At 32.8% G+C, this 26373-nt stretch overlaps 1 protein-coding gene across 22 annotated transcripts in view; it reads right to left on the bottom strand.

Moving 5' to 3' along the window:
- The window catches only part of bent (projectin protein bent), a 93751-nt gene that overhangs the window by 25132 nt on the left and 42246 nt on the right, over positions 1-26373 (bottom strand). For 17 of the 22 annotated variants that reach the window (XM_018551039.1, XM_018551044.1, XM_018551054.1 and 14 more), the window contains 32 exons: positions 25318-25356; positions 24499-24537; positions 21070-21220; positions 20670-20906; positions 20330-20466; positions 14115-14240; positions 13761-13905; positions 13531-13670; positions 13302-13446; positions 13041-13182; positions 12851-12975; positions 12417-12770; positions 12120-12326; positions 11731-12039; positions 10904-11494; positions 10289-10594; positions 9772-10074; positions 9329-9613; positions 8819-9130; positions 8081-8383; positions 7097-7378; positions 6678-6977; positions 6121-6423; positions 5531-5812; positions 4056-4361; positions 3353-3655; positions 2830-3131; positions 2448-2727; positions 2077-2382; positions 1684-1958; positions 1280-1586; positions 232-1113 (listed from right to left, as the gene is read on the bottom strand). In XM_018551039.1, coding sequence (XP_018406541.1) covers positions 232-1113; positions 1280-1586; positions 1684-1958; positions 2077-2382; positions 2448-2727; positions 2830-3131; positions 3353-3655; positions 4056-4361; positions 5531-5812; positions 6121-6423; positions 6678-6977; positions 7097-7378; positions 8081-8383; positions 8819-9130; positions 9329-9613; positions 9772-10074; positions 10289-10594; positions 10904-11494; positions 11731-12039; positions 12120-12326; positions 12417-12770; positions 12851-12975; positions 13041-13182; positions 13302-13446; positions 13531-13670; positions 13761-13905; positions 14115-14240; positions 20330-20466; positions 20670-20906; positions 21070-21220; positions 24499-24537; positions 25318-25356 — 8524 coding nt within the window. The remainder of the gene's footprint in view (positions 1-231; positions 1114-1279; positions 1587-1683; positions 1959-2076; positions 2383-2447; positions 2728-2829; positions 3132-3352; positions 3656-4055; positions 4362-5530; positions 5813-6120; positions 6424-6677; positions 6978-7096; positions 7379-8080; positions 8384-8818; positions 9131-9328; positions 9614-9771; positions 10075-10288; positions 10595-10903; positions 11495-11730; positions 12040-12119; positions 12327-12416; positions 12771-12850; positions 12976-13040; positions 13183-13301; positions 13447-13530; positions 13671-13760; positions 13906-14114; positions 14241-20329; positions 20467-20669; positions 20907-21069; positions 21221-24498; positions 24538-25317; positions 25357-26373) is intronic. The other 5 variants (XM_018551042.1, XM_018551050.1, XM_018551043.1 and 2 more) reach the window with 3 other exon arrangements.

Genomic DNA, 26373 nt, shown 5'->3' with positions numbered 1-26373 from the left:
AAAGTTTTCTTAATTAAAAAAAAATTTTAATTGCTTTACTATAATGTGCTTTACAATACTGTGTAAAGCAATTAAAAATTTTTTTAAATTAATTTTGAATAAGTAATGGAGAACAAGAAAATAAAAATTTTATTTATGTGATATATTTGTCGTGAAAAATTTTAATATAAAAAATTTAAATAATTCGAAGTTAAATAAAAAGATAGCTTTAAAAGATTATAGAAATCTCACCAAATGGATTCTTGGCGACGATTCCATATTCGGTCTCCAATGGTTCAGATTCACCTTCCGCGTTTACAGCTGCAACTCGGAACTTGTATTCCTGTCCGGGCACTAAGTTTTCTACCACCATCGTGGGTTCCTTGGTGCGTGCGACAGGTATCCATCTACCGGTTTCTGTATCCATTTTCTCGACTACATAATGGTCTAAAGGTGCACCACCATCGTCCGCTGGTGGATTCCACTTGAGAGTACAGCCCTCCTTATGTACATCAGAAACCTTGAGCGGTCCTTCAGGTTTGCTAGGTTTGTCTAGTACCAGGATCTCGATAGACGCCTCATCTTTGCCGGAACTGTTTTCTGCCTTCAAAGTCAGCGTACCACAATGCGCCCTGGTCGCCGATGAGACCACAAACTTGGTCTTGTAATCCTCCGTTTCGATAGTCAAGACGTTGTCGGATTCCTGCTTGGCCTTGTTCAAGAACCAGGTCTTACTTGGCGGCGGTTCACCCGTAACTTTAACGTCCAGTCGAATTACATTACCGGCCTTGATTGTAATATCCTTTAGATTTGTGCGGTCGATCTTGGGCGCAGCGTAACGATCCTTGGCAGTCAAGGTTTCACTGGGCTCGCTGGGCTTGCTCTGGCCACCTTTGTTCACGGCCTTAACTCGGAATTGATATTTTTGACCCTCCACAAGATCTGGCACTTTGGCTTCGGTTTTGTTACCCGGAACTTCCGCGGCTTTCTGCCATTTACCGTACTGATCTTTCTTTTCAATGATATATTTTTCAATGGGAGCACCGCCATCTTTCTTCGGGGCTTTCCATTTCAAGTCAACATGATTCTTTGACCAGTCCTTCAACTCGGGTTTGCCGGGCGCATCGGGTTCAGCTGTGTAATTAGAAATAAATGTTTAAAAATATTTTGTGAGATTTGGTGAGATTTCTAATGTTTTATAAATATTTTATTGTAAGAGTATATTTTCTAAGATGTTACAATATCATTAACAAAATTTTAAAAAATTAATTGTAAGGAATAATAAAAATGAGATATTTACAATAAGGATTTTTAGCAGTTGTCGGTATGGACGTTTCTAGAGGTTCGGATTCACCCTCTGAATTGACAGCTTTGACACGGAATTGATAATCCTTGCCCTCATTTAGACCGGATACGTCTGCCTCTGGAGTTTTGCTGGTACCGCATGGTACCCAACGTCCTGTGTCCACATCCATCCTTTCGATAACATAATGATCAACCGGTTCACCACCATCGTCATCGGGTTTATCCCATTTTAGCTTACAACCCTCGGCCGTTACATCCGATACTTCAAGAGGTCCTTTTGGTTTGCCGGGCTTACTTAGAACCTGTTAAACATCAAACAAATGATCAATTATATTTAATAAAGGATGCTCTAACAAACAATTTCACATTCTTAATTTGCAAAGCAATTGTCGTACAAACCTGAAGTTCGACGTCGACTTGATCAGTACCACTGTCATTCTTGGCGATGACGGTGTACGTGCCGGTGTCCGAGCGCTGAAGCTTATTGAGGATGAACATAGTATGATAATCCTCGTTCTCAATCTTTAATCGGTCCATGCTCTTCAGCACCGTATCCTTAAGTTTCCATGTAACAACTGGTGGTGGTTCACCCTTGATATCAGCCTCAAGTCGCAGCATCTGACCAATTCGCATGACTTTCTTATGGAGGTTTTTACGATCAATATGCGGTGCCACTATATATGAACAGACAGTAAAATTAGTTAGATATAATTGTTATCATACTAAAGACATAAATTTATTTAACAATAAAATTATTTAACAAATAAGAAATAATATATATACGACGCTTACAAAATCGAGGTTTGGCCACAACGCTTTTTGAAGTATCGCTGGGTTCGCCAGGTCCAGCTTTATTGACCGCCACAATTCTGAACTCGTATTCGTGACCCTCTTGGATACCATCAGTCACTTTAGCGGCCGTTCGGTCTCCCGGAACTTTAGCAACGTCCACCCATTGTCTACCTTCTTTGTCTCGCATCTGCACGATATACTTTTCGATAGGCGCACCACCGTCATCCTTAGGAGGAGTCCATTCGAGGTCGACGAAGTCTTTATCCCAGTTTTTGAGCTCTGGTCGGCCAGGCTTACCCGGTTCGTCTAAAACCGAAAATAATTAAGTTTCTAAGTTACAAATTCAAATTTTCCAAAGTTTAAATACATACCGAATGGATTTTTGGCTATAATAGACTTGTCAGCTTCCAGATCATCGGATTCTCCTTCTCTATTGACAGCCTTCACGCGGAATTTGTATGGTTTACCCTCCTGCAATCCTGTGATGGTCGCTTCAGGTTCTGTACTACGGCCACACGGTACCCATTGTCCTGTAAGAGGATCCAGCTTCTCGATCTCATAATATTCAACTGGTGCACCACCGTCATCTTCCGGTTTGTCCCATTTAAGTTTACAGCCATGTTTGTTAACATCGCTCACTTCCAAGGGACCCTGAATTATAAATGAGGTATAATTAGATTATGAAGACAAAGCTTATTAATTATTAATAATATTCAAAATAATTATTAATAATATAATGTTAAAAATTCTTACTTTTGGTTTGCTGGGCTTGCCAAGAACAGTGATTTCTACTTCAGCAGTATCTTCGCCGACTTCGTTCTTTGCATTGATCACGTATTTGCCGGTGTGTACGCGTTTAGTCTTTAGTATAAAGAATTTTGTATTATAATCAACATTGTCGATTCGTATCGTGTCGTCCGATACGAGTTCTTTATCTTTGAAGGTCCAAGTGACTTTTGGCGGCGGTTCGCCAATTATGTTTACATCCAGCGTTACGGTAAGACCAACTTTTACCGTTATGGGTTGCAGATTCGTGCGATCGATATACGGTTTCACTTTAAAATAAAAATGAAAAAAATTAAATATCGATAAAAATCTGTCCTTTTATATATAATAATAAAAGTCGAATTTAAATAAATTCTAATAAATATATATTTTTACATAAAATATTATTAATAGAATAATTTTTTTAATGCGATATCCTTTTTATATTTTCAATCTTTTTGGATTGACTAAAAGACTATATAATGTATTCAAATAAAGTAATAATACTTACGCCAACGAGCTTTAGCGGTGTGCGGATTGGTAGCTTCGCTAGGTTCACCAGGTCCAGCTTTATTAACGGCACGTACTCTGAATTGATACTGATTGCCTTCTTCTAAACGTGGAACTGTACCAGTACATACGGGCCCTTGCACTTCAGCAGCCTTGACGAAATTAGTACCAAATTTATCTTTCATCTCGATGATATACCCAGTAATTGGTGCACCTCCGTCCCTTATTGGAGGTTCCCACTTGAGCTTCACCATATTCTCCGACCAATCGACAATCTCTGGAAGTCCAGGCGCCGCTGGAGCATCTAAAATATTCCATAAAGTATGCCGTAAGCTTTCCTGTTCTCTTTTAATAATTAAAAAAATTATAAAATAAACGATATAATAAAATTAATAGATTTTTAAATCGCGCGTCTTCTTTGTTTGATATTGTATCGTAATATAATGTTTGATATAATTGTTTATTTATTATTAGAAAGAGAAACAAGCAATAAATATTATTTATAATTATTAAACAATGTTTGATACATCTGTAAAAAAATTTTATTTATACATTTTTAATTATCAATTTTTCTAAAAAATAAGAAAAATATTTACATGTTACAGATGTATCTAAAATTATTTAATCGAAAATAGAATAACGTATAAAAATAAATATGTATAATATATGAACATTGTATAATCATTAATCATTAGATACTATACCGTATGGATTCTTAGCTACGATGCCAACGTCAGTTTGCAAAGGGTCTGATTCTCCTTCTTCGTTCACAGCCTTCACACGGAATTCGTACTTATGGCCAGGTTCCAAACCGGTAACTGCGTGTTCAGTTTTATCAGGATCCACGATACCGGCTGGTACCCAACGACCTGTCGTTACGTCCATTTTTTCTACTATATAACTAGACAGAGGTAGTCCACCATCGTCTTTTGGCTTGCTCCATTTCAATTTGCAGCCCTCCTTGTGCACGTCGGTCACTTCTAGAGGTCCCTCTGGCTTTCCAGGCTTGTCTATAAAATTACATAATAAGTTTTACAATATAAATATATATTATGTTATATAATTGTACATTTAGTTTAGTAATTTAGTCTAATATAATTTGTATTACTTTACATATTTATTATTTCATATTAAAAAATATGTTGAAAAATTTATTTATATTATTATGCATTTCTTATTTCAACATGAAATAAAGTATTTGGTATACGTATATATGAGGCATTCCATCCCAAGTGTGCCATTCGAAAACTTAAAGCCGTACTCTTACAAATAAGATTGAACAATAATAACAATTTATAAAAATAAAAAATTATATTGTAAAAAAATTCATAATAAGAAAACGATAGGTAATTTTAGTATAAAAGTAATATCAATCACGAAAACACTTTTTTTTTAAATAGGTAAATATATAAAAATAAGTTATTACATTGAGAATAAATCGAAAATTTTAGGAAATGAAAATGTCACGAGTTTATATCTATTTTATAGTATAAAAAAATGCAAAATTGAAAAAAAATTAATTCGAAAAGAATAGAAGGAAAAATTTACCCACGATCAAATTAGTCTTAATAATCATCAAATAAATCTAAGTTTTTATGAGAATTTTTTTTTTAATTAAACGTGTCATACTTTAAAAAATTAATAATTTTTTTACATTAAATTAAAAAAAAATTAAAAAACAATGTTGAAACTTTTCTTGATATTTTTTTTTTTTAATTAAACGTGTCATACTTTAAAAAATTAATAATTTTTTTACATTAAATTAAAAAAAAATTAAAAAACAATGTTGAAACTTTTCTTGATATTTTTTTTTTTAAATCTAGAGAACAAAACACACAATTTAAAAAAAAAGAACGTTTTATTTGGATTATTTTTCGCAAAGTTATAGGCATTTGAAAATTGCGAATTTTGAAAAAAAATTCATATCTCATGACCGTGTTGATAAAAAAATTCGAAAAAAATCATGGTAGCTTCTTGCGATGGGTACTATAATATATCAAAATTTCAGCCAAATAAAAAATCCAAAAGTTTTCGAGTGGCACACTTGGGATGGAATGCCCCATATATATATATATAAAATAAAATATTATAAAATACATAAAATTTCGTTTTATTTAAGTTAAAAATAAAGATATTGGTGCAACATACCTATACATATGGTATATTTAAGTTTACTTACCAAGAATATTAATTTCTACATCGGCCTCATCTTGTCCGGAATCGTTCACAGCCTTGATAGTATATTTTCCAGTTAACTTTCGACTGGTATTTGATAACTGAATCTTAGTGAGGTAGTCTTCGTTATCAATTTTAACATTGGCTCCAGTTTGAAGGGGTGCACCGGCAAAACTCCATGTAACTGTTGGAGGAGGTTCACCTTCGACATCAACTTCCAACTTCACTAGTTGACCTGCTCTTACTTTGATAGTCTGTAGCTTATCACGATTGATGTGCGGTTTCACTATAAAAAACATTTTTATATAATATTACTTAAATTATTTTGTAATAAAATGTTAATTTAATATTTATTGTTTTTTATTTTATATGAAATATGATAAATTAAATTTTAGTGTTAGAAATCTTAATTCTCAAATCATATAAAAAAAAATTTTAATAAATTTAACATTATTTTTATAAGGTTATACATATCGTATATGTAATTATACGATATAATTTTTCTAATTTATAATTATCAAATATTTTAAGCTTTTTGTATATAATGATAAGTTATATTTAATTAAAGTTTATTAATCAAATTAAAATACTAACGGTATCTTGCTTTTGCAACGTGCGGCTTGGTCGGGTCGCTAGGCTCTGATGGTCCAGCCTTGTTAACAGCACGAACACGGAACTGATAAGTGGAACCCTTTTTCAAGCCGGTAACACGACCTTTTGGTTGTGGCGAGTCAGTGACAAGAGCTTCTTCCCATTGTGAGGAAGGTTTCTCCTTCTTTTCAATAATGTAACCGGTGATCGGCGCACCGCCAGTATTTTTAGGAGGTTCCCATTTAAGATCAACGCGATCAACGTCCCAATCTTCGAATTCCGGTGTGCCAGGCTTGCTTGAAACATCTGTAAAAAAAAACATTTGATTTAATATTGCTACAAAAAATATTGCAATATTAAGTAATATTGCAGAATATTTTAATTAAGCTGTAAAAATGATACAATAAATTATTGCATTTATTTTATATTAAATTATACTTTAATATATAATAACTGGTGTACTTTTTTAGAGAGTTATTGCATAATATCAATTTTTACTTTTGGATAATTTACTTTAATAAACATTTTTTAATTTTTTTATTCATTACTATTTCATTTACCATAAGGATTCTTTGCAAGTGTAGAACCGTCTGACACAAGTGGCTCCGATTCTCCTTCTTCATTCAGAGCTTTTACTCTAAACTCATACTCGTGTCCTTCCTGAAGACCTTTTACATCCATCTCGGTATCTGCGGTACGACCGACTGGTATCCATCTGCCTGTTGATTTATCCAATTTCTCCACTTGATATCCAGTGACCGGTTTGCCACCATCGTCTTCCGGTTTGTCCCATTTGAGTTTGCAGCTGTTCTTTGTGACATCCGCCACTTTGAGCGGCCCTTTTGGTTTTCCGGGAGCCGCTGTACACAAGAAACATTAATGCAATAATTTAAAATATAAACATAAAAGAATTTTATAATTTATATTCTATAAAATATATTTTACAGTGTTAGAAAAACTTTATATTTTTGCTACTCACATAATATCGTCACTTCAACTTCCGCCTCGTCTTCGCCATGAGGGTTGACAGCCTTGATCTTCCATAAACCAGTATTTTTGCGCAGGCTGTCGGTGATAGTGAGTTTCGTATTGTAATCAACATTGACGATCTCGATATTCTCACCGGATTTTACTTCATTACCGACGTGATACCATTTGATCTCCGGCGGTGGTTCGCCGTGTACATCAATGTCGTACTTAACTGTCTTACCGGCTCGCACGACAATCGGTTTCAAGTTCGTTCTGTCGATTCTCGGCTTCACTAAAGTGAGCGAAATTATATAATAAAATATTATTTTTTATGATAAAAATAAATAGTTAAATGTTTCTCTACAATATTCTTTTTCTTAATTAATTATACTATTAATTGTTATATGTTTACATTGGGTTGGAAAAAAAACTACAAGTTTGCTCCCGCCGTTTTTACAGGTATAAAACTATCTATATGAAAACGGCGGGAGCAAACTTGTAGACCCTTATAAAAGAACTTTTCCTATCATTTGTTACGAAATTTTCGTTGCAATTATATCATTCGACAAAACAGAGTTTCAGCTTGAATCTGTTTTTTAATTGCAGTATAATGATTTTTAACGGAGTTATGAGGAATCAAAATCAAGCTTTCAGTAGTCAAAAATTTTCACAAATTTGTTTTGAGCACGTGAAAGACCCACAAAATAAAAAGAAAATTTTTCATCTTCTTAAGTTTATAGTTTTTTTTATATGTAAAAAATATTAAACTCACAGAAATTCAAAAAATGTAGCAACCTTTCGCGCGCGCGAAAGAGATGTTATGCTTCAAAACCCTATTTTAAAATTTAAATTCGTTTATTTTTAACGAAGATATTGTAAAACAAAGGTCCTTCAACATATATGTAAAAATACTTTTTCCTCAATTCAATTTATATATGTAATATATAACATGTATTAATTGTAATTATATTAGGTATAATTTGATGGAACTCACGAGCTTTGTGTTTGCAGATCTGCATCTTCGATGCGTCAGACGGAGGCGAGGGTCCAGCTTTGTTTACGGCAATGACTCGGAACTGATATTCGCCCCTTTCCTTTAAATCAGGTACCTTGCCCTCAAGTTGATTTCCAGGAACTTCGATAGCCTTTTCCCAATCGGGCTTATACCTATCTTTTTTCTCGATAATATATTTTTCAATAGGCGCTCCTCCATCGAATTCTGGTGGAGCCCATTTCAAGCTTACGGATTCGTTATCGTAATCAGTGATTTCGGGCGTTCCTGGCTTCAACGGTTCATCTGAAAAAGAATTATTCAGTTTATGTTTAAATTTATAATATCTATCTATATTTTACATTTAGCGCTATAATTACAATCGTTTGAATTTAAATTAAAAATCTAATTATATTTTTAATTTAAGATCAAAATATAGATGTAATACTAAGTATCTAAGATAAATTATTTTTATATATTTTTTTGTCGAACATATTGCAACTTCTTAATATTTAATACTTTGTATTTTAATAAATAAATTTTTAGTTAAAATTTTAAAGAGATAATTAAACAAAAAGTTGAAACGTATTAGTTAACTACTTAATTAAAATATAATATTTACTTTATATTATATAATCAAATAAATTAATTAATAAAGTAATTTCAACATGTGTTTCTTAAATTATTCTATTAAGTATTAGATATATTGTTTAATTATGTATAAGGAAAATATCAATATACCATAAGGATTCTTGGCAATAACGCCACGTTCACTCTCTAAAGGCTCCGAATCACCCTCGTCATTGACAGCTGTTACACGGAACTTGTATTCGCTTCCGGGATTCAAGCCAGTGACTTCAAATTCAGTGTTCGGAGAATTTCCGGGCACTTTACCAACCCTGACCCATTTGCCGGTCTTTGTGTCCATCTTCTCGATTTCGTATTCTTTGATTGGCACACCACCATCATCATCTGGCTTCTCCCATTTCACCTTCGCCGAGGTATTAGTGACATCACTGACTTCCAGAGGTCCTTTAGGAGCATCTGGTTTTCCTGTAAGAAAAAATTTTGCTATAAAGATTCTCTTCTTTTTAAGACTCTTTTTTGTTTAAAAATTGATCCGTGCAACTGATACAAAAATAAGATAATAAAATTTTAAACTAATCAACGAATTTATTAAATATTAGTAAATTATTATCCTTATATACAAGATGTCGCAAAACAAAACATAAATATGAAAATTAGACTTACCGAGTACGGTAAGTTCGACGGTTTCTTCGTCTTTGCCATTAGCATTCTCAGCAATAAGTGTATACTTTCCGGTATCCTTGCGCATTGCATTCACGATCGTAAAGTCCGTGTGATATTCGACATTCTCGATCTTAATGCGCTCGGTGGTAGTTAATGGGATATTATCTCTCCAGATCCATCTGGTCTCCGGCGGAGGTTCACCAGATACATCCACAGACCATTTATGAGTGCGACCAGCTTTGATAATGACTGATTTGAAATTGGTTCGGTCGATTCTCGGTCTCACTGAAAATTTTTCCAAATTTAAGAAGTAACTAGAATAACCTTTATATAAGAATTACGGAGTAATGTTGTAAAAAAATCATTTAATAATTATTATTAATAACTAGAAATTTCATCGATTTTATGTGACTGATTTGCGAACCATAATAACTTTAACTTACTATTCCGGTGTTTGCATAGATGATTGTCTGTGGGATCGCTTGCCTCGCTAGGACCGGCCTTATTGTGAGCGCGAACGCGGAATTGATACACCATTTTTTCTTTAAGGCCTTCAACTTTAGCCTCAGGTGTCGAGTCCGTGGTCTTCATTACCTCAACCCAGTCGACGGCGAATTTGTCTTTCACCTCGACAGTATAGTGAGTGATCGGTCTGCCACCGTCACTCTGTGGTTTCTCCCATTTCAAAGACACACTGACGTTATCATAATCAAAGATCTGTGGCTTGCCAGGTTTACCGGGCTCGTCTGTCAAAAATATATAAAATTGACTCACACACACACACAAAACGTCACTTCATTACCAGTAATTCAATTGAGTTAATCAAATTAAATTAACGATATTTATATTGTCAAATTTTATTTTAAACATTAATTTCTCTGTATGAAATAGTTTTGTTAATTATCTATTTCCATCCAAAAAGGCTAGTAATTATATTAGAAATATTAGATATATCCTTACCATAAGGATTTTTCGCGAGAATGGCTTCCTCGACCTCCAGGGGTTCGGATTCACCTTCCTTATTAACCGCTTTGACACGGAACTTATATTTCTTTTTGGGCGTTAGACCAGAAAACGTGAAAACCTTTTCGTTGGGACCAGTTTCTCCGGCTGGAATCCATCGTCCAGTATCCAGATCCATCTTTTCCAATACATAACCCGTGATATCGGTACCGCCATTATCCTCTGGCGTATCCCACTTGACTTTAACGTGATCGGAGCGGACTTCCTCTACTTTGAGAGGTCCTTGTGGAATCGACGGTTTGTCTGTAAAAAAAATAATGAATTTACACTATGTAACACAGCTGTTTCAATTAATATTTTACAATTAAAAAATCAGACGATAAAATAAATATTTCTTTGTCAATAAATTTAAATTAACTGTTTCACTCTCAAATTTTTAATTTCTTTTAATTAACTAATAAAACTACTTTATTTTACTGATATAATATATATTACTTATTATACATTTCAAATTTATTTTCATTTAAGCAAGAAAAATGTTAGTTAAGAAAATTGTTTAGTTTAAAAAAAGTTTTGCGAAGGTATTAAAAGATGATTGATATGTAGACTTACCAAGAACAACAACGTCAGCCATGCTCTCGCAGGTGCCGGAACTGTTCGTCAATACTAATTTATATTTTCCGGAATCAGGTCTGGTGGTCTTCCTAACTGTCAATACAGTATTTCTCTCATATTTTTCGATCGTAACTCTTTCGGCCGTATCTTGGACTATCTCCTTCTGGCCCAAGAACCAGTGCACCTCTGGTTCCGGCTCGCCAGCATACTTGATATCGTACTTGATGACTTGACCCTTTTTAACGACTAAGTTTGTAAGACCGTCACCGATGATGTACGGTTTAACAAATCGGCACTTGGCAATAATTGGTTTAGTGGCGTCAGACGGTTCACCAGGACCTGCCTTGTTTACTGCTCGTATCCTGAACTCGTACTGCGTGCCTTCTTTGAGACCATCAATAGTCGCCTGAGTCACGTCGCCCTCAATCTCCTTGCCCGTTACCCATTCTTTGCCGAACTTCTCCTTGTATTCAATTATATAGCCAGTAATCGGTGCACCACCGTCATTTTCGGGCTTTGTCCATGTCAGATCAGCATGATCCTTATCCCAATCGGTTACGTCGACATTCGTGGGTTTGCCTGGTTCGTCTAAAAAATACAAGGATATCTTGATTTACTTCTTTTATTCTAATTTATATTTACGAATTACTAAATTAAAATCCAAATAATGGTGCATGAGATTAAATTGTTATAATTAACTTTTACATCTAAAATTATTTTGTTATTTTCTTTAATTTTCTTTTTGAAAAGATAGAAATTTTATATCATAGAAAATCATATTAATTTCTACATAAAAATATCAATTAATTTGCGATAAAATTTACCCCATGGATCCTTGGCTAAGACTGGCTTGCCAAACATTGCCGGTTCGCTGGAACCGAGCTTATTCATTGCTCGTATGCGGAACTTGTATTCCTTCTTTGCAATTAGATCTTCGACTTTATAGACACATTTTTCACCTGGCATGATTTCACCCACGTTATCCCATTGAGCTTTCAAGCTCAGATCTAGACGTTCGATAACATATTTCGTAATGGGTGTGCCTCCATCATCCTTCGACGGTTTAAAGGACACAACGCAGGAATTTTGGAAAATCTCATTAACTTCAACGTCATACGGTGGAGATGGAACATCTAAAAAATAGTTTGTAAATAAGAAAAAATATTTTAGACATTATTTTATGTACAAAAATTTTTTTTATAAAAATACAAACCTTGCATAACAATATTGACATCCTTTACTTCTTCACCCTGGTTATTACCAATCTTAATCTGGTAGATACCAGACGATTCGCGTTGAGGTTTCTTGATCCTATACGTGATTTTATCCTCGCCAACGACAATTTCAACGTCCTTGAGAGGTAGAGGTTTGCCATCTTTCATCAGTTTCGCTTCCACTTGACTCTGCTTGGTGCCATCAACTGCAAATTTCAAAAATAAATTTTTCATTTTACGATACATTTTGAAGTTGTTAAATTTTACCACATTATATACAAGATGTGAATTCTTACTTTTAAAAGGCACGACAAAGACTAACGGAGCGCTGCAGGGTCCTTCAACTTTGTCAGGGAAGTCAACGATCGGCTTGCTTTCGCCCTTTTTCACGGTGAGCTTGCAACTACTCGTTAGCTGACCACTCTCGCACATGATTTCACCATCGTCCGTCATTTCCAATTTATTGAAGACCAACTGGTGCTTACCGCCGCCCAAATTCTTAATTTCCACTCTCTCATTAGGCTCGATCTTTTCGCCGTTGAAGTAGAATACAGCTGGCGCGGTCTGATCTTGAAGTTCAACATCTAGCACTAGTTTTTCTCTCTCAATCGCGATGGTATCCTTCAACTTCTTATTGAAGCGATTGGCATCTATAATTTACGAGAAGGTACATAACTATATGATCTTTTTTGTTAAGAGCAATCAAAGCTCAAAAGAATGTTATATTTACAGTTGATCACAATTTCAGCTTCGGTCTTGTCTGCGTTACTCACGCAAGAGTAGAGTCCGGCATCGGTGACTTTACAATCTTTAATAATAAGCTTTCGTTTCCTGCCTTCTTCCTTGATTTGCACTCTAGCACAGAAATTATTTATTAAAAAAATGTTTTTAAAATAAAAAGTTACGTAAAAAAAAAATACCTTTTATCAGGCGTGATTGCTTGGTCACCCTTGAACCATTGGACTTCACCCGCAGCATCATCCAATTCGCAAAGTAATGTCAAGGTTTCCTTTTCTACCAACTGCTGATGTTTCAACACTTTAACGAACTTATAAGGATATTCTAAAGAAAAGAAAATATTAAATTTTATATACATTTAAAATGTTAGACAAAGTTGTATAATAAATAAAATATTGTAATTAAAAAAAAATTTGTTGTAATTTTTTTAAAATAATACTTACCGACTATAGTGAGTATGGTTTCGGTCTTGTCCGTCTGTTTGTTTATTTTGCAAGTGTATTCATCACTATCTTCAAGAGTTGCGCTCCTGATCGTCAATCGGCACACGCCAGACATATCTTTGGAAATACTATATTGGTCTCCATCCTAAAAAATAACATTAAAAATTTTTTAATACTGTAACGTTATAAATATTAAATATTTATTTGAATTTTCATCGTAATGAATTACCTCGAGTTTTGTTTTGCCTTTGTACCAGGCAACTTGAGCTATATTAGAACTAACTGTACATTCCATGTAAGCTTCATGCTTTGTAAAGCCGCTGGTTTTTTTCGATAATGGTTTTATGAAGGTATACGTTGGATCAGGTTCTAAAATTAAAGGAAATTCAAAATATAAAATTTGTTTAGTGTAAAAATTTGATTCTCAGAAAGAAGATTTGTTCAAACTATGTTATATACCATCTACATTGAGGAAAGCTGTGTTGGATACGCCAGCAATTTCGATCGTATATTTTCCAGTGTCTTCGACTTTGGGTCCAGTAATAATGAGCTGATAGCAATCCTCCTCGTTTTTAAATTTGTACTTCGCCGATGGGAATAATTCCTACATAAACAACAAATTATTACTATTATTATTTATTAAATGATTATTATTAACAGTCAATTACTTCAATCTTTAATCTGTTTTTCTAATTATAGAATGTATGACAAAATGTAATATATCTTATTAATTACTCAACTCTTTTATAGCTCGAAAAAATAAAAAATATATAATATAGATAGTGATTTATATATTTCTGAAGGAATACTTACATCCTTTCGGAAGAACCATTTCGGCTTGCAGTTCGGTTTCGAAAAGTTCGCTTCGAAGACAACTTTCTTATCTTTGCCTTCCTTGGCATACTGATCTACCAGTGGCTTCAGGAAACTTTCTTGTTTCTGCGAAAAAGATACCACCAATCAATCATAACTCATATTCGGAGATTTAATGAAGAAATCCAGTAGTAGTATTGTTCAACATCGACAGCAATCGCTTTGCCAGGCTACAAAAAAAGTAGGAAAAATCGGCGAAAAACTTGAAAAATAGCGTCACTGCCTCTCCGTACGAGCAGAAGAACGGAGGGCGAGGACGAAAAAAGGCACGAAGACGAAGTTTCTAGAAGGGATTCTAGAAGGAGATTCTAGAGAAAAAATTTGCAAAAAGTTCAGTCGATCGTTCGTCGACAGAATTGACTTGATAAGCTTGTCTTCAAGCCTATGACTTATCATGCTTATTATTGTGATCATGCGTATGATCTAGTGTTAAACGGTTTTGAGGAAAAAAGAGCATGTTGGTTTCTTTAAAAAAAGATTATAAAAATACCTGCTACTGTTTGAGCAAAATGCGCGAGAAAATAGTTGCTGGAGAATGCTTTGCTTATGATACATTCAAGAGACGACACCGATGAAGAAAAATAATATTTTATGCAAAGGAATCCAACTGTGAATATTTTTGCTAATGTTTTAATCAGTCTCATTTTAATCAAAAAATATTAATAGATTTTTGAAAAAGTTAATTCTATTAAATAAATAATGTTTAATATTAAATTTTGCTCATCTTGCAAATAAATATATATATATATGTATAAATTTAAATAAACTTAAAATATTGTATTTGATATTCTAATTTAATTTTATTTAATTAAAGTTAAAAAATCTTTCAATAAAAAATATATTAAATATATAGCTTATAATTTTATTTATTAATAATAATTTAATTAAAAAGAGAAAATAATTTTTTCCTATTATGTAAATTAGCATTTTTTTTAATAAGAAAAACTTATCACAGATTAGAATCCCTGCAAACAAATTCTAAACAGAATATTCTCTCATAAAAAAAGAGAAGAATTAGAAAGTTATATTATAGAATATAGGTAGATATTCAGTCAGAAGATGTAACAGAAACGACGTAACTTTAATTTTAAGTAATTAATAAAATAGAATTTATTAATCGAAGGCAGAAGAAATAGTAGTAGAATTTATAAAACGAGATAATTAATTTATATAAGAGAATCGTCCAGAGAAAGAGCGAGCTCATAAACGAATCAAAGAAAGAAGATAGGCAGATCGTCGAGTTTCGGAGACCGTTGAGGCAACAGTGACAGACACAACAGATAGTCAATATCACATGAAATTATTGATGGGAAGTTCGATTTATAGAGAATCGATCCAACCTCCGTCTTGATGAAGTGATGCAGAGTTGGCCAGTCGGGTATTAATTCGGCCAGAGACGGCCTACGCGATCCACTAGTCTAGAAACAAGAAAAGGCATATCCGCGATCATAGTATCTTTTCGAAATACGTCGTATTGATCTTGCCCGCTGATCGCTTTCAGCGGAGAGCTATGATGGGCTTTTATTTCCAATTTAACTGTTATCGCTAACTTTATTTATAAGTTTCGTTGTTTCAAATTTTCTAAATCAATTGTCGCTACTTGTCTTTGTGAGTTATGCATGGTTAACTGTGATTACAATCATTAAATAGTTTTAATACTTCTAACAATTGTTATAAGCTATGTTAAGTTGTTACAGAATATTATCAAAAATACTACATTAAATATTACTAACTAAATATAATATGTAATATCACAAATGTTAAATTATTTGAAAATATCATAAATACTTCACTTTAATTAATAATTTTACAACTTTTTAAAATAAATGTGAGTTATATAGCTCAACAGAATAAATAAGTATAGTGATAAGGAATATTATTTGAATTTTATATACATATATTTTGTTTAAATGAGGTTTGTCTGTTTGGCTATTGATCTTCAATTCAAAAACATCCATGAAATCGTGTGCATGCGTGAAGATAAGCATATGTAACAATAAGGTAATTTTTAATTAAACCAAGCGTAAGAAACATGGATTTAATTGCAATTACAGTTATAACCTCGATTATCCGTCCTAATATGAATCAGATTAAAGAAGTTGGATAATCGAGGTTTTTTATTTTCTGTTAAAAAAAACATGTTTTAGATAAAAATGAGACAATTAAGACAATGTTAAATAATCGGGTTACCAAATAATCGAGATTTTATTATAATTTTAAATTAACTTGTATAATGCCCGTATCAAATCAGAGAGTGATTAAGATTAAGATTAAAATTGAAATTTAATTTAATCAATCAAAGTAAAATTTTCACTAAACTTGGTTTTTTTCTTCTGATTCCTTAAATTCAATTTCAATTTCAATATTAATCTGTAGTCTGATAAAAGCGCGCTTGTGTATAAGAATTTATACATATAAAGTTATAAACTGTATATAATAATTAAGAGCGAATAAGAGCATAGCGTTAGTGTTGGTGAATTTCTTCAAGTTTTACAAAATAACAAATTTAGAAAATTAGCTAAATTTGTTATTTCACGCGATGTATTAGGTGTACAAAAAAGTTCTGAGCTTTTTTTTGTAAAATTCAATCTTTATTCGTATGTAATCGTACGGAAATGGCTTGCTGCGTAACGCCAAGCTGTTCTGCAAGCTCCTTTTCAGTTTGCGCAGAGTTTATATCCAGCAGTGCTTGCAATTCGTCCGTTTCAATCTTTTCAGGGCGTCCAGCACGCGATTCATCTTTAAGACTGAAATCTCCTTGGCGAAACTTTTGATACCATCTTTTACATGTAGCATGACTTTACAGCGTTCTTTCCATATGCAGCACAAATCATTGCAGCATTTTTCTTCAGATGAAACGCGAAGTGGATGGAAAATCGAATATGCTCTTTTGTTATTGCCATCGTGAACACTACTGATTTTTGAGTTTATGTGCATCAAACGCCAAACCGTATGGCATTTTAGAAGGCCAAATGTTAACGCTTTAAAACCGCAAAATGGAAGGAAGATATATAAAATTTAAATTGTTATTTCGGTTGTATGAAATCTAAAACTCAGAACTTTTTTGTACACCTAATATTAAAGTAGTAATTTGAAGAAATTCACTTCTTATTACTGTGCGTATCAACACTAAGGCTGTACTTTCATTCGCCCTTAATTACTAGAGTTTATAGTTTTGAATATATTTGGAGAGTTCGTAAGGAGATTATGTCTGAATTAGTAAAAAAAAATACATATAAATATCAACAAATTTACATTTGCTCTTCTGTTTTATAGTTTTTTAAAATTTTTATAGATTATTTAAAGCGCAGGCCAAAGGAATCTCTCAATCGTAAATAGTCGCAAGAATTTTAAAATATTCTTTAAAAAAGTTACAGATTTTAATATCAGGAGACGCGGTAGTATCTCCGGCCATGTTCGAAAAACTACTAATTAATTTAAGTTAATTATATATCAAATTTTTGTGAAATTGATCAAAACAAATTAAATGTATGTAGATATAAAATTCTTGCGAATAACTGACTGGCTTTCGTTTTTCACGATTTATTCGGTTTACATCCTTAGTCGGATTGATGTAACACCTGCCTTAATAAAACAAAGAGATCAGTCACAGTTACTTTAAACACCTACATCGCGATCTCTTTGCTATGTTACAACAACAGAATTTTTATCTCGCTCAAAGGATCAAGAAAATCCAAAAACACGGGGGTATTCTGGCAAATTATGATGACAAAGTACTGAAATGTAAAAAGTCTTGTAGGAAAGTCTTCTCTTACCATTTTCCTTAATTCATTCAATTTTGAACATTTTTTATGCAATATGTAGGTAATCATGTGTTGTGATATTCAAGTTTAATTAACCAGAATACCGCGCAGGAAATAGAAGCCTTGCGGGGCGGTTCTGCTTTCTGTTTTATGGCTCTTTGGAATTTAACGCAAGGATGCATTTCTTTAAGACTTTTTTTCGCGAACCTTCTCCTTGGCGTGTGTCGCTAGTTTTGGCCAGTCGACGATTACCTCCTGCAAACTTGGCCTGCGCTGAATGTCGAAGATATCCTACATGCCCGGCATACACACATCATAGTTAATGCCACTCATATACAATTAGCCATTAGCGCGCGATTAAAGAACTCTGATTTAAAGAAATATCTAATAAAAATAAAAAATCTTTGAAGAAAGATGAATGAATTGTAGAATTTAATTAATTTTTTCGATTTTATAGTGCACTTTTTGTCATCGTCTATCTTATATGTATTTAATCGTTAAACATTTTTTATTTATAACTGTGAAATCCATTATATTAGAGTTCTTATCTTTTTCTACGTTACTTCTACATATTTAGAGATAATGCTTTTCTTCTAATATATAGGGAGTGTCACATGCAATGGGTTTGGAATAGTGCCAATTTCATCACACGTTATCGATAGTTTACATTTTTATTTCTATTAGCGATTTTCAGTTACGTTAATTATCGTACTTATTTGTTAATAGAGAAATATGTAATAAATATGGACATATACTATACAGCTACCCCTCAGTGCGCGTATCGTGGTTGTACCCAGAGAGAGAGAGAGAGAGAGGAGTTTGGGAGATTTACTCTCATTGAAATTCTTCTTATTTTAATTATAAAAAATATAACTTTACTTTTAATTAAAAATTTTCTTGTATGTTACAAATAAAATGTTTTTTTCTTGGTTACGATTGTATAAGTAATTTCTGGAACTTTTACGGTTTTATTAAAGTATCTTATGTATGATGTAAGGAAAATTCTCGGATATGTCCATTGTATGATAAAATAATCTTTACAATGTAATTTCGATGCATTTTAGAAAAGGCAAATATTAATTTTGAATTATTAATTCTTTGTAGTAAAATTAAACGTATCAATCTAGAATTTAAATAATTGAACAACTTAAAGGCACAAAAGAGGGATAGATGTAATTTAAAGTGCAGCATCAACTCTAAACCATACATAAAAGTGCATATGTTAAAAATGAAAAAAGAAAGTTATGTCGCTTGCGCGATAAAGTGTGTGGAGGCAAGGAAGAAGTATAGAGAACTTATATAGCAAAATTTAGACCGCGAGAGTTCAAATGTTCTGATAACAGTCAGAAAAAAAGATCAACTATTCTGTCCCACTTTCTAGAGATATTGTAAAATTATATTTATTTTCATTATTTTAATTTGTTAATATTTTAAAAAATAAAGGCAGATTGTAGATCTTAATGTTTCATCAACGTTTTGAAATCTTAATCGTTATACTGTCATCGTCACTATGATTTATTATGTGAATCCCTCGGAAAAAGACCTTGAGCCAGCTCCAGTTAGTTTCACCCTTCTTGTCGAGAGAAATTCGAAAGATTTCCACACCCGCTGACAAGATGACTATTTCCTCGCCGTCTTGAAACCAGCCCGATCCGTGCTGTTCGCTTCTTAGCGACTAGGAGACAGAGATAGACAAAGAAGAGAAGAAAAAGACAAAGAAAGGAACAGACAGAAAATGCGTTCTAAAATCTTGAAGATGTACGTATTTTCAAAATTTTCTACTAAGTTGTCGTTAGCTATGCTAAATAAAAAATTACTTAATGTATCTAATTATTTATTCAAAATATTCAGTAATATTATTTTAAATAAAAAAATTGAAACATCATTTTTATTTTATTTTAATTTGTCTGTAAGTAAATAAAAGAGTATCTTGGCTGTTGTAATATAATTGTCAAATAAAAGTAAAAACAAAAAAAGAATTTCGAATTAAAATATGGATTTATAAAGTAAATAGTTCAGGCGACGTTAAATTTATATTACATATCTAACATTGTGTCACCTGTTCGCATTAGACACCATCAGGCTGTTAATGGCGTGCTGAAATCGCATTCACACATCTCCATTATGTATTACAACATTACATCAATGGCGATTGTAAATGTGATGCTTAACCAATTTTATTGAAAATATTACGCGTAGTATATACATATGTATGTATATAATACATCTCTCGAATTAAACTTATTTTAAAGTTGAAGATATATCCACATTTAAGTTAAATAATATCCAAATAAATTTTAGTTTAGTTTTGCTAAACAATTAACTTATTAATTTAATTTTTTACATAGTTTCCATTTGCACATGTATGTGTATATATAGAATTAAACGTACCTTTTCCACTTTTTTCAATGCCGGCATGGGCTTCTCGACTTCCTTCAAATCTACTTTTTCTTGCTCAGCTTCTTCTCGAGCCCATTTTTGGTATTTCCGCTTCTTCAACATAGTACGGAAGTCCATGCCACTGGCGTCTATCATTCATCCAACAAATTAAAATTAAAAATAGCAAAGCTGTATTATCAGTAATAATTAACTTATCATTAATATATATTATAAATATTAGATGAGCTGAGACAAAGACTGCGGCTACATATTGTTGCCCTCTTCATTGTACAACGGGTGGGCAGCAGGGTGAGGGCATTACAATATAAACTATAAAATTAATTCGACTCACCGGAAACGTAGAGCTGCATCTCGGCGGAATCCTCGCCATGGATGTTGCTCACGACAATCTTGTAAGTGCCCTCATCGTTGGGCTTCGTCTTCCTCATGCAGAGGGTGATCGTGTTGGTCTCCGAGTCAGTGAGGAATTTGAAGCGGCCACCCTCGATGATCTCGGTAATACCCTTGTAGAATTTGAAAGTTGGCGCGGGCGTGCCTTCCACCGCGACAGTGAGATACGCCGTCGAGTCTGTTAAAAGAATTCCACTAGAATTAACTTAGTTAAAACAAGAGTATAATATTAAAAACTATTTTGTAAGACATTTATTATTGCTACAATCACATATATCAATTTAAAAAAAATTTATTTCTGTAATGGAAGTTTTCTACGATTGATGAGTAAAATGCATTACCTTCGACGGCGGAGTACGATTCCTGAACATCGACGATCTGGGGTGGTCCAGCTGGTCCAACATCTCGCAGAGGTGTACTAGGTAAATTGATCTTATTCTCCAGGTCCGCCACGCTGGGTCTTCTGATGTCCGCTGTGCTCGGACGACGACGCTGTGCCATTCAAATGAAAACGTGAGCAAATTTATACACACTATGTCATTGTATTTAACATAGACATTGAAAAGCTTTTGAATAAAAGCGAGAATATTTAAAGCATAACGCGCGACGACTTCCGCCGATCATGTAAATTTGAGTTCGATGATAAATCAATGTAATCAAATAAACACAAATTAAAAGCTGTGTAATTAATAAATAATATATCCCTAATAATAAAAAACAAGAGTTTTTATTATAAATATTTACTTATTTTTTACAGATGCATCTTATTTTTTTCGTGACGATATCGCAAAATACAATAAAAAATTAATTTTATTATTTTTTAAATTATTTATTGCAAAAAACAGAAGTTAACAAAAAAAAGCAAAGAAATGGAAGTCGCCGTTATCGCTTGAAAAATCTGCAGCGCTCATGCGATTTCGCATATTTTATACATTTTGATTATTACTTACGTTTATTTACATTTAATCATTGTGAGTTAACGTTATTTACATTGAAAATTAATTTACATTATTAATCAGCGTTACGTTTCACGCGTTAGTGACTGTGTGTTAATTACTAAATCAAGTGAGTTTCAATAATATTAGTGACAATGCTAAAACACATCCTTTTTTCAGAATACATTGATTAGCAAGATGGGATCAATAAACATGGATAGATTCACATGATGATTTTCATAGATTCTTCAATCGTGACTAGCCATTACGATTTCAAGGTTTTCTTATTTAATTTTAACAACTGTTTTGTAACACATTTATAATTTTTAACAAATTATTTTAGAAATTTTGTATAATCAACTCACTTCTATTTCTGCATGTTTGTCTTCATTTGCACGCAAAGAAAATATGTCAAATAATTTATGATAAATAATTAACCGAATCCCTTGAGTGTAAGAATCCCTTGAGTACGCATTGTTGGACAAAGGAAATATTATAGAGAAAGGGAATATATTAATCGGATGAATAAGAGCTTGATGAAAGCAGGAAAACATAAAATTTTAATATTTTTAAATACATTTGTAAGGCCATTCTAGTAACAGAAAAATGATACTAAAGTCAGTTTGTAGATTTTTACATCATTCCTGCTTTCAATTTTAGAAACAAATGAGAAATGTTCGTCCAATGATGAAAATGTGTTCTTATATAATAATGAGAATATGAGATATTCGTACGTCGATATTCGTGCGGCAAAATGTATTTGCCATGATATGTGAATCGCAAAGCAAAAGTGCGAATCACAAGTTACACGTTGGATGAGAATTTAAAGAAATATAATAGTTAATCATTATTGACATAAAATAGTCGTCGGTTAAAAAACTTTTAGAGACGGGATTAAATTGCACAAGAAGGGACAACTTTACAGAATGCAAAAAAAATAAAGATGCATATTCAAAATAAAGTACTATTTTGTTTTCTGTAATTATAATAAATTACAATACAATATTAGATTTAATTTTTGCAATGTTATGTTATAATTATTATATTATTATAAATATTATATCATGTTATTCCTACTAGTGCAATCAAATTTTTTTTGTGATAATCTACGATAAGGCTACCATAAGATAAGGACATCATTAGCGATATTCTTAGCCTGTCCTTGCAAACCGTCATTGTTAGAATACTAAAATACATTAAGAAAATTAATAAAAGGTACAGAGAGTTGGGGAAGAGAATGAAACATGGATTCGACATGATGTGAATGACATGAATGACTAATTTTATGCTTTGGCGATGAAATGATTGCTTACTCCGTGAACCAATCTGATCCTCGTCAATTAAATTGCCGTTCGAATATTCGTCTAATGAGAAAATCAGTTATCAGGATTATTTACAAAGAGACACATTACGATATCTACACGATATGCACAAATACGATGCCGTATGTATATTTTGAATCGGAATAATAAGATAAAAGTTGTTTAATTTTTCTTTTGAAAAAGCGACATCGTATTTGTGACGATGAAAGAATGAGAATATTTCGATCGAAATCTATTTAACATATAGTGTGAGCACGATAAAAATTTACACCTATACATAAAATTCTACATAAATAAGTTATTTCACACATATATATTTTTGACATATAGAAGTAAACTGCTCAGTTTCAAATCTATCGCAGCGATATGCAAAATTGAAGAGAATCAGGCTCTTCAACGTTAATCTTTTAATAAAAGAGTAAATTATTATGAAGATTTACTGTAAGATATATTTACCACGATTTATAAATAAATTTGCATAAATAATGAATTATTTTTAGCAACAAAAGAGAAAGAACAAAAAATAATTTTATTGTTAGATATATTAAATTAAGATATTTTTATAAAAAAATAACTTCACGGAATAAATTCTTAAACGTTTTATTTTATACGCAGAGTGTACTATAGACACTAAAATAAAGTAGCACTACTGCGACAAATCTGATACTGAGTTGTACTGCAACTACTTAATTTTTAATGGTGGTAGATTTTACATAAACAATTTTTTCAAAACACAACGAAATCAATAAAAAAATATGTCAGCAATTTCGCTTTTTTCATGGATTATTTATATTGTAAATTAACTCCAATTTCTTACCACCATTACAATTGCATCTAAATTGCATCTATGCAGCCGCATAAAATGTACAGGTGTATCCGCTCGAACTAATAAGCAGAATTTCCGCAGCGCGACTGCAATGAGCTTCTTCAGGTTTTACGCATTGAATCAATTCATGTTTTCAATTTTAATTACAAAGTACATCGCACATAAATCGATGCAATGCAAAAAATCACCGTCTGCAAGCGCATTTCATCGGCATTGACTATTCGCGAAAAAGTGCTCTTTGCAAAATATTTATAGAACATACAGGTTTATAGAATAACATCCAAAAACTTTGTTTATATGAAATTAATTAGTTTGATTAATTTCTTCTTAACAAAAATGTGAAGAAAAATCGATAGATCTTTGCGTAAGAAAACTTATTCATTTTCTGACCACAACTTAATTTTGATAAATTTTTTATTTAAAATGAATAATAGTTTTACCAAAAATTCCATTAATAAATAATTATCTCTCTATGAATCTCGATCAACTTTTAAATCTGTCACTTATTGTAGACTTTTGGAGGCTATTCAAAACCATCCTGTATAAAATGTTTCTAAATTTTAAGCACGCAATAAATAAGAAAATAATATCAAGATAACGTGTATATAAACGTATATGTAAACGTATGTACAAAATAATATAAAAATATACATATGCGTACACGCACAACAGAGATATTGTGCTAACCTCTTTTTCTGGCAGCGCGCCTAGTCGGCCGGGCTTAGTCTGTGTGTGGTGCGTGAAAAAATAAAAGATGAGATAGATACAGAAGTAGAAGCATAAAAGAGGAGGGCAGAGAGAGATTAGAATTCTTGATTTCTGAGGGGTGCTCCACAAGAAGTGGACTCTTATCTTGGGAGTGTGCTCGATATAATAGGGGGAGGAAATGATTGATCATATATTTCGATGTAAGAGAAAAGAAAACTCAAATTATTGATCAGTAAATTATATGCCAATATGCTCTCACGAACATATAATATTAAATGATATTAAACCGATATTAAAAATTACGGTATTAAACCGCAGTGGTTGAGAAAATAGCAGCTAGCGTGTGTTTACAGTAGCGGCAGCAGCAGCAGCAGCAACTTCAAAAACCTCAGTTAAAAACATGTCGTAAAATTATGTTTTTTTATTATTATTAATATCATCATCGTCATATGTCGTCATTATTGTTATTAATATTATTATTGCCGTCCCGTGGTAACGCGTGGCGTTGTTTTTGCCTCTCTCATCGGGGACTTTCCTCACCAAGTACGTTTTTAGTTATCGTTTTAGTTATTGGGCTTTTATTATTTTGTCTTTCTGTAGGCAAACAAGAAAATGAAACTCGACGCTTCAAAATCATTAGGGCTTGAGGGGGGAGGGCGAAAAATATAAAGATCTAAAAAGGGTTTGGTGTCCGTAAGACAAAAAAAGAAAAAAGACAGGACAATACATGATACGAAAGATTGCTGGTATAGTACTTTGAGCAGGTAAGCTTTGTGTTATAGCGAACACAAATCTCACCTTTGTTTCCAAAACCTCACCGGGCCGTAACTTTCCCAACTGCAAAAATCACAGAGACGAATACATGAGGGTCAAGTGACTGCTCGTCATCGTAGAAATATTCCTTTCGTCGCTTTTGTTAACACGGATTTTTGTTAACGTTTCCCGACAGATTTACACAGAATGGACATTAAAATATCTTTTTCTCTTTTACAGAAACAATTGACAAAAAGCGATGATTCCGAAAATGGAAATAAACAAAAATGCTCCTGCGTGCTGGCTTCGCTAATTGACTCTTCTTGCCGGATTAAAATGGAGCTGCTTTTTTTATTATTTGCTTGGGACAGACACTTGGTAAGGATACGGATGAATAAAAATCGGGGGTTGAAGGAACAAGGCAGAATCGCGGTAGACGAACACAAACGGGGGCTGTTCGAGGCTCGCCTTACCGACGTTGCGACGGCTTGTGCGTTTGCATTTCTGTGCGGTGCATTGCTAGACAGAACAGTGCGATTCGGCGGTGCTCGTTGTCAGCTAATACGTCAGTGAGTTTACGTGCAACCAGATTGCATGTGATCGTATGAAAGAGACGGATCTTTTAAAGAGCTAATCGCTATTCGTAAGAATAATCTGAAAACTGCGTGTCGATTATCTCAAACCTGTCATATCGGATTCTTCAATATATTCATATAAATTTCATGACAACACTTCGAACTATAACTTCATTGCGATTTTATACATATAATCGCTGTTTCGTGAATTTATTAAAACTTTTTAATATAATTATTATTAATTTTTTACAATATGAAGGTTCAAGATAATCTAAAGAGAAGAAAGGGCGCATCAGTGGATAGTTATAATATCGCAACATTATTCTAATAAAATTATTATTCACACACTCGTAAATGCTTTCAATATACTGCTGCTCAAAACTTTATCATAAGAGAGAGAGAATTCAGAAGAGATTTTTAGAACAACCCAGACGGACTTAGCAAATTCGTTCGAGTCTAATCAAATCCTTGGCATTTTCACTTTTACACGACAAACTGTTTGAATTTATTAGACCGGTGAGCGAGA

The sequence above is a fragment of the Cyphomyrmex costatus genome, unplaced genomic scaffold, assembly GCF_001594065.2.
Source record: "Cyphomyrmex costatus isolate MS0001 unplaced genomic scaffold, Ccosl1.0 scaffold133, whole genome shotgun sequence".
Taxonomy (NCBI): Eukaryota; Metazoa; Arthropoda; class Insecta; order Hymenoptera; family Formicidae; genus Cyphomyrmex; species Cyphomyrmex costatus.
This window is presented reverse-complemented; position numbering and strand designations above follow the sequence as displayed.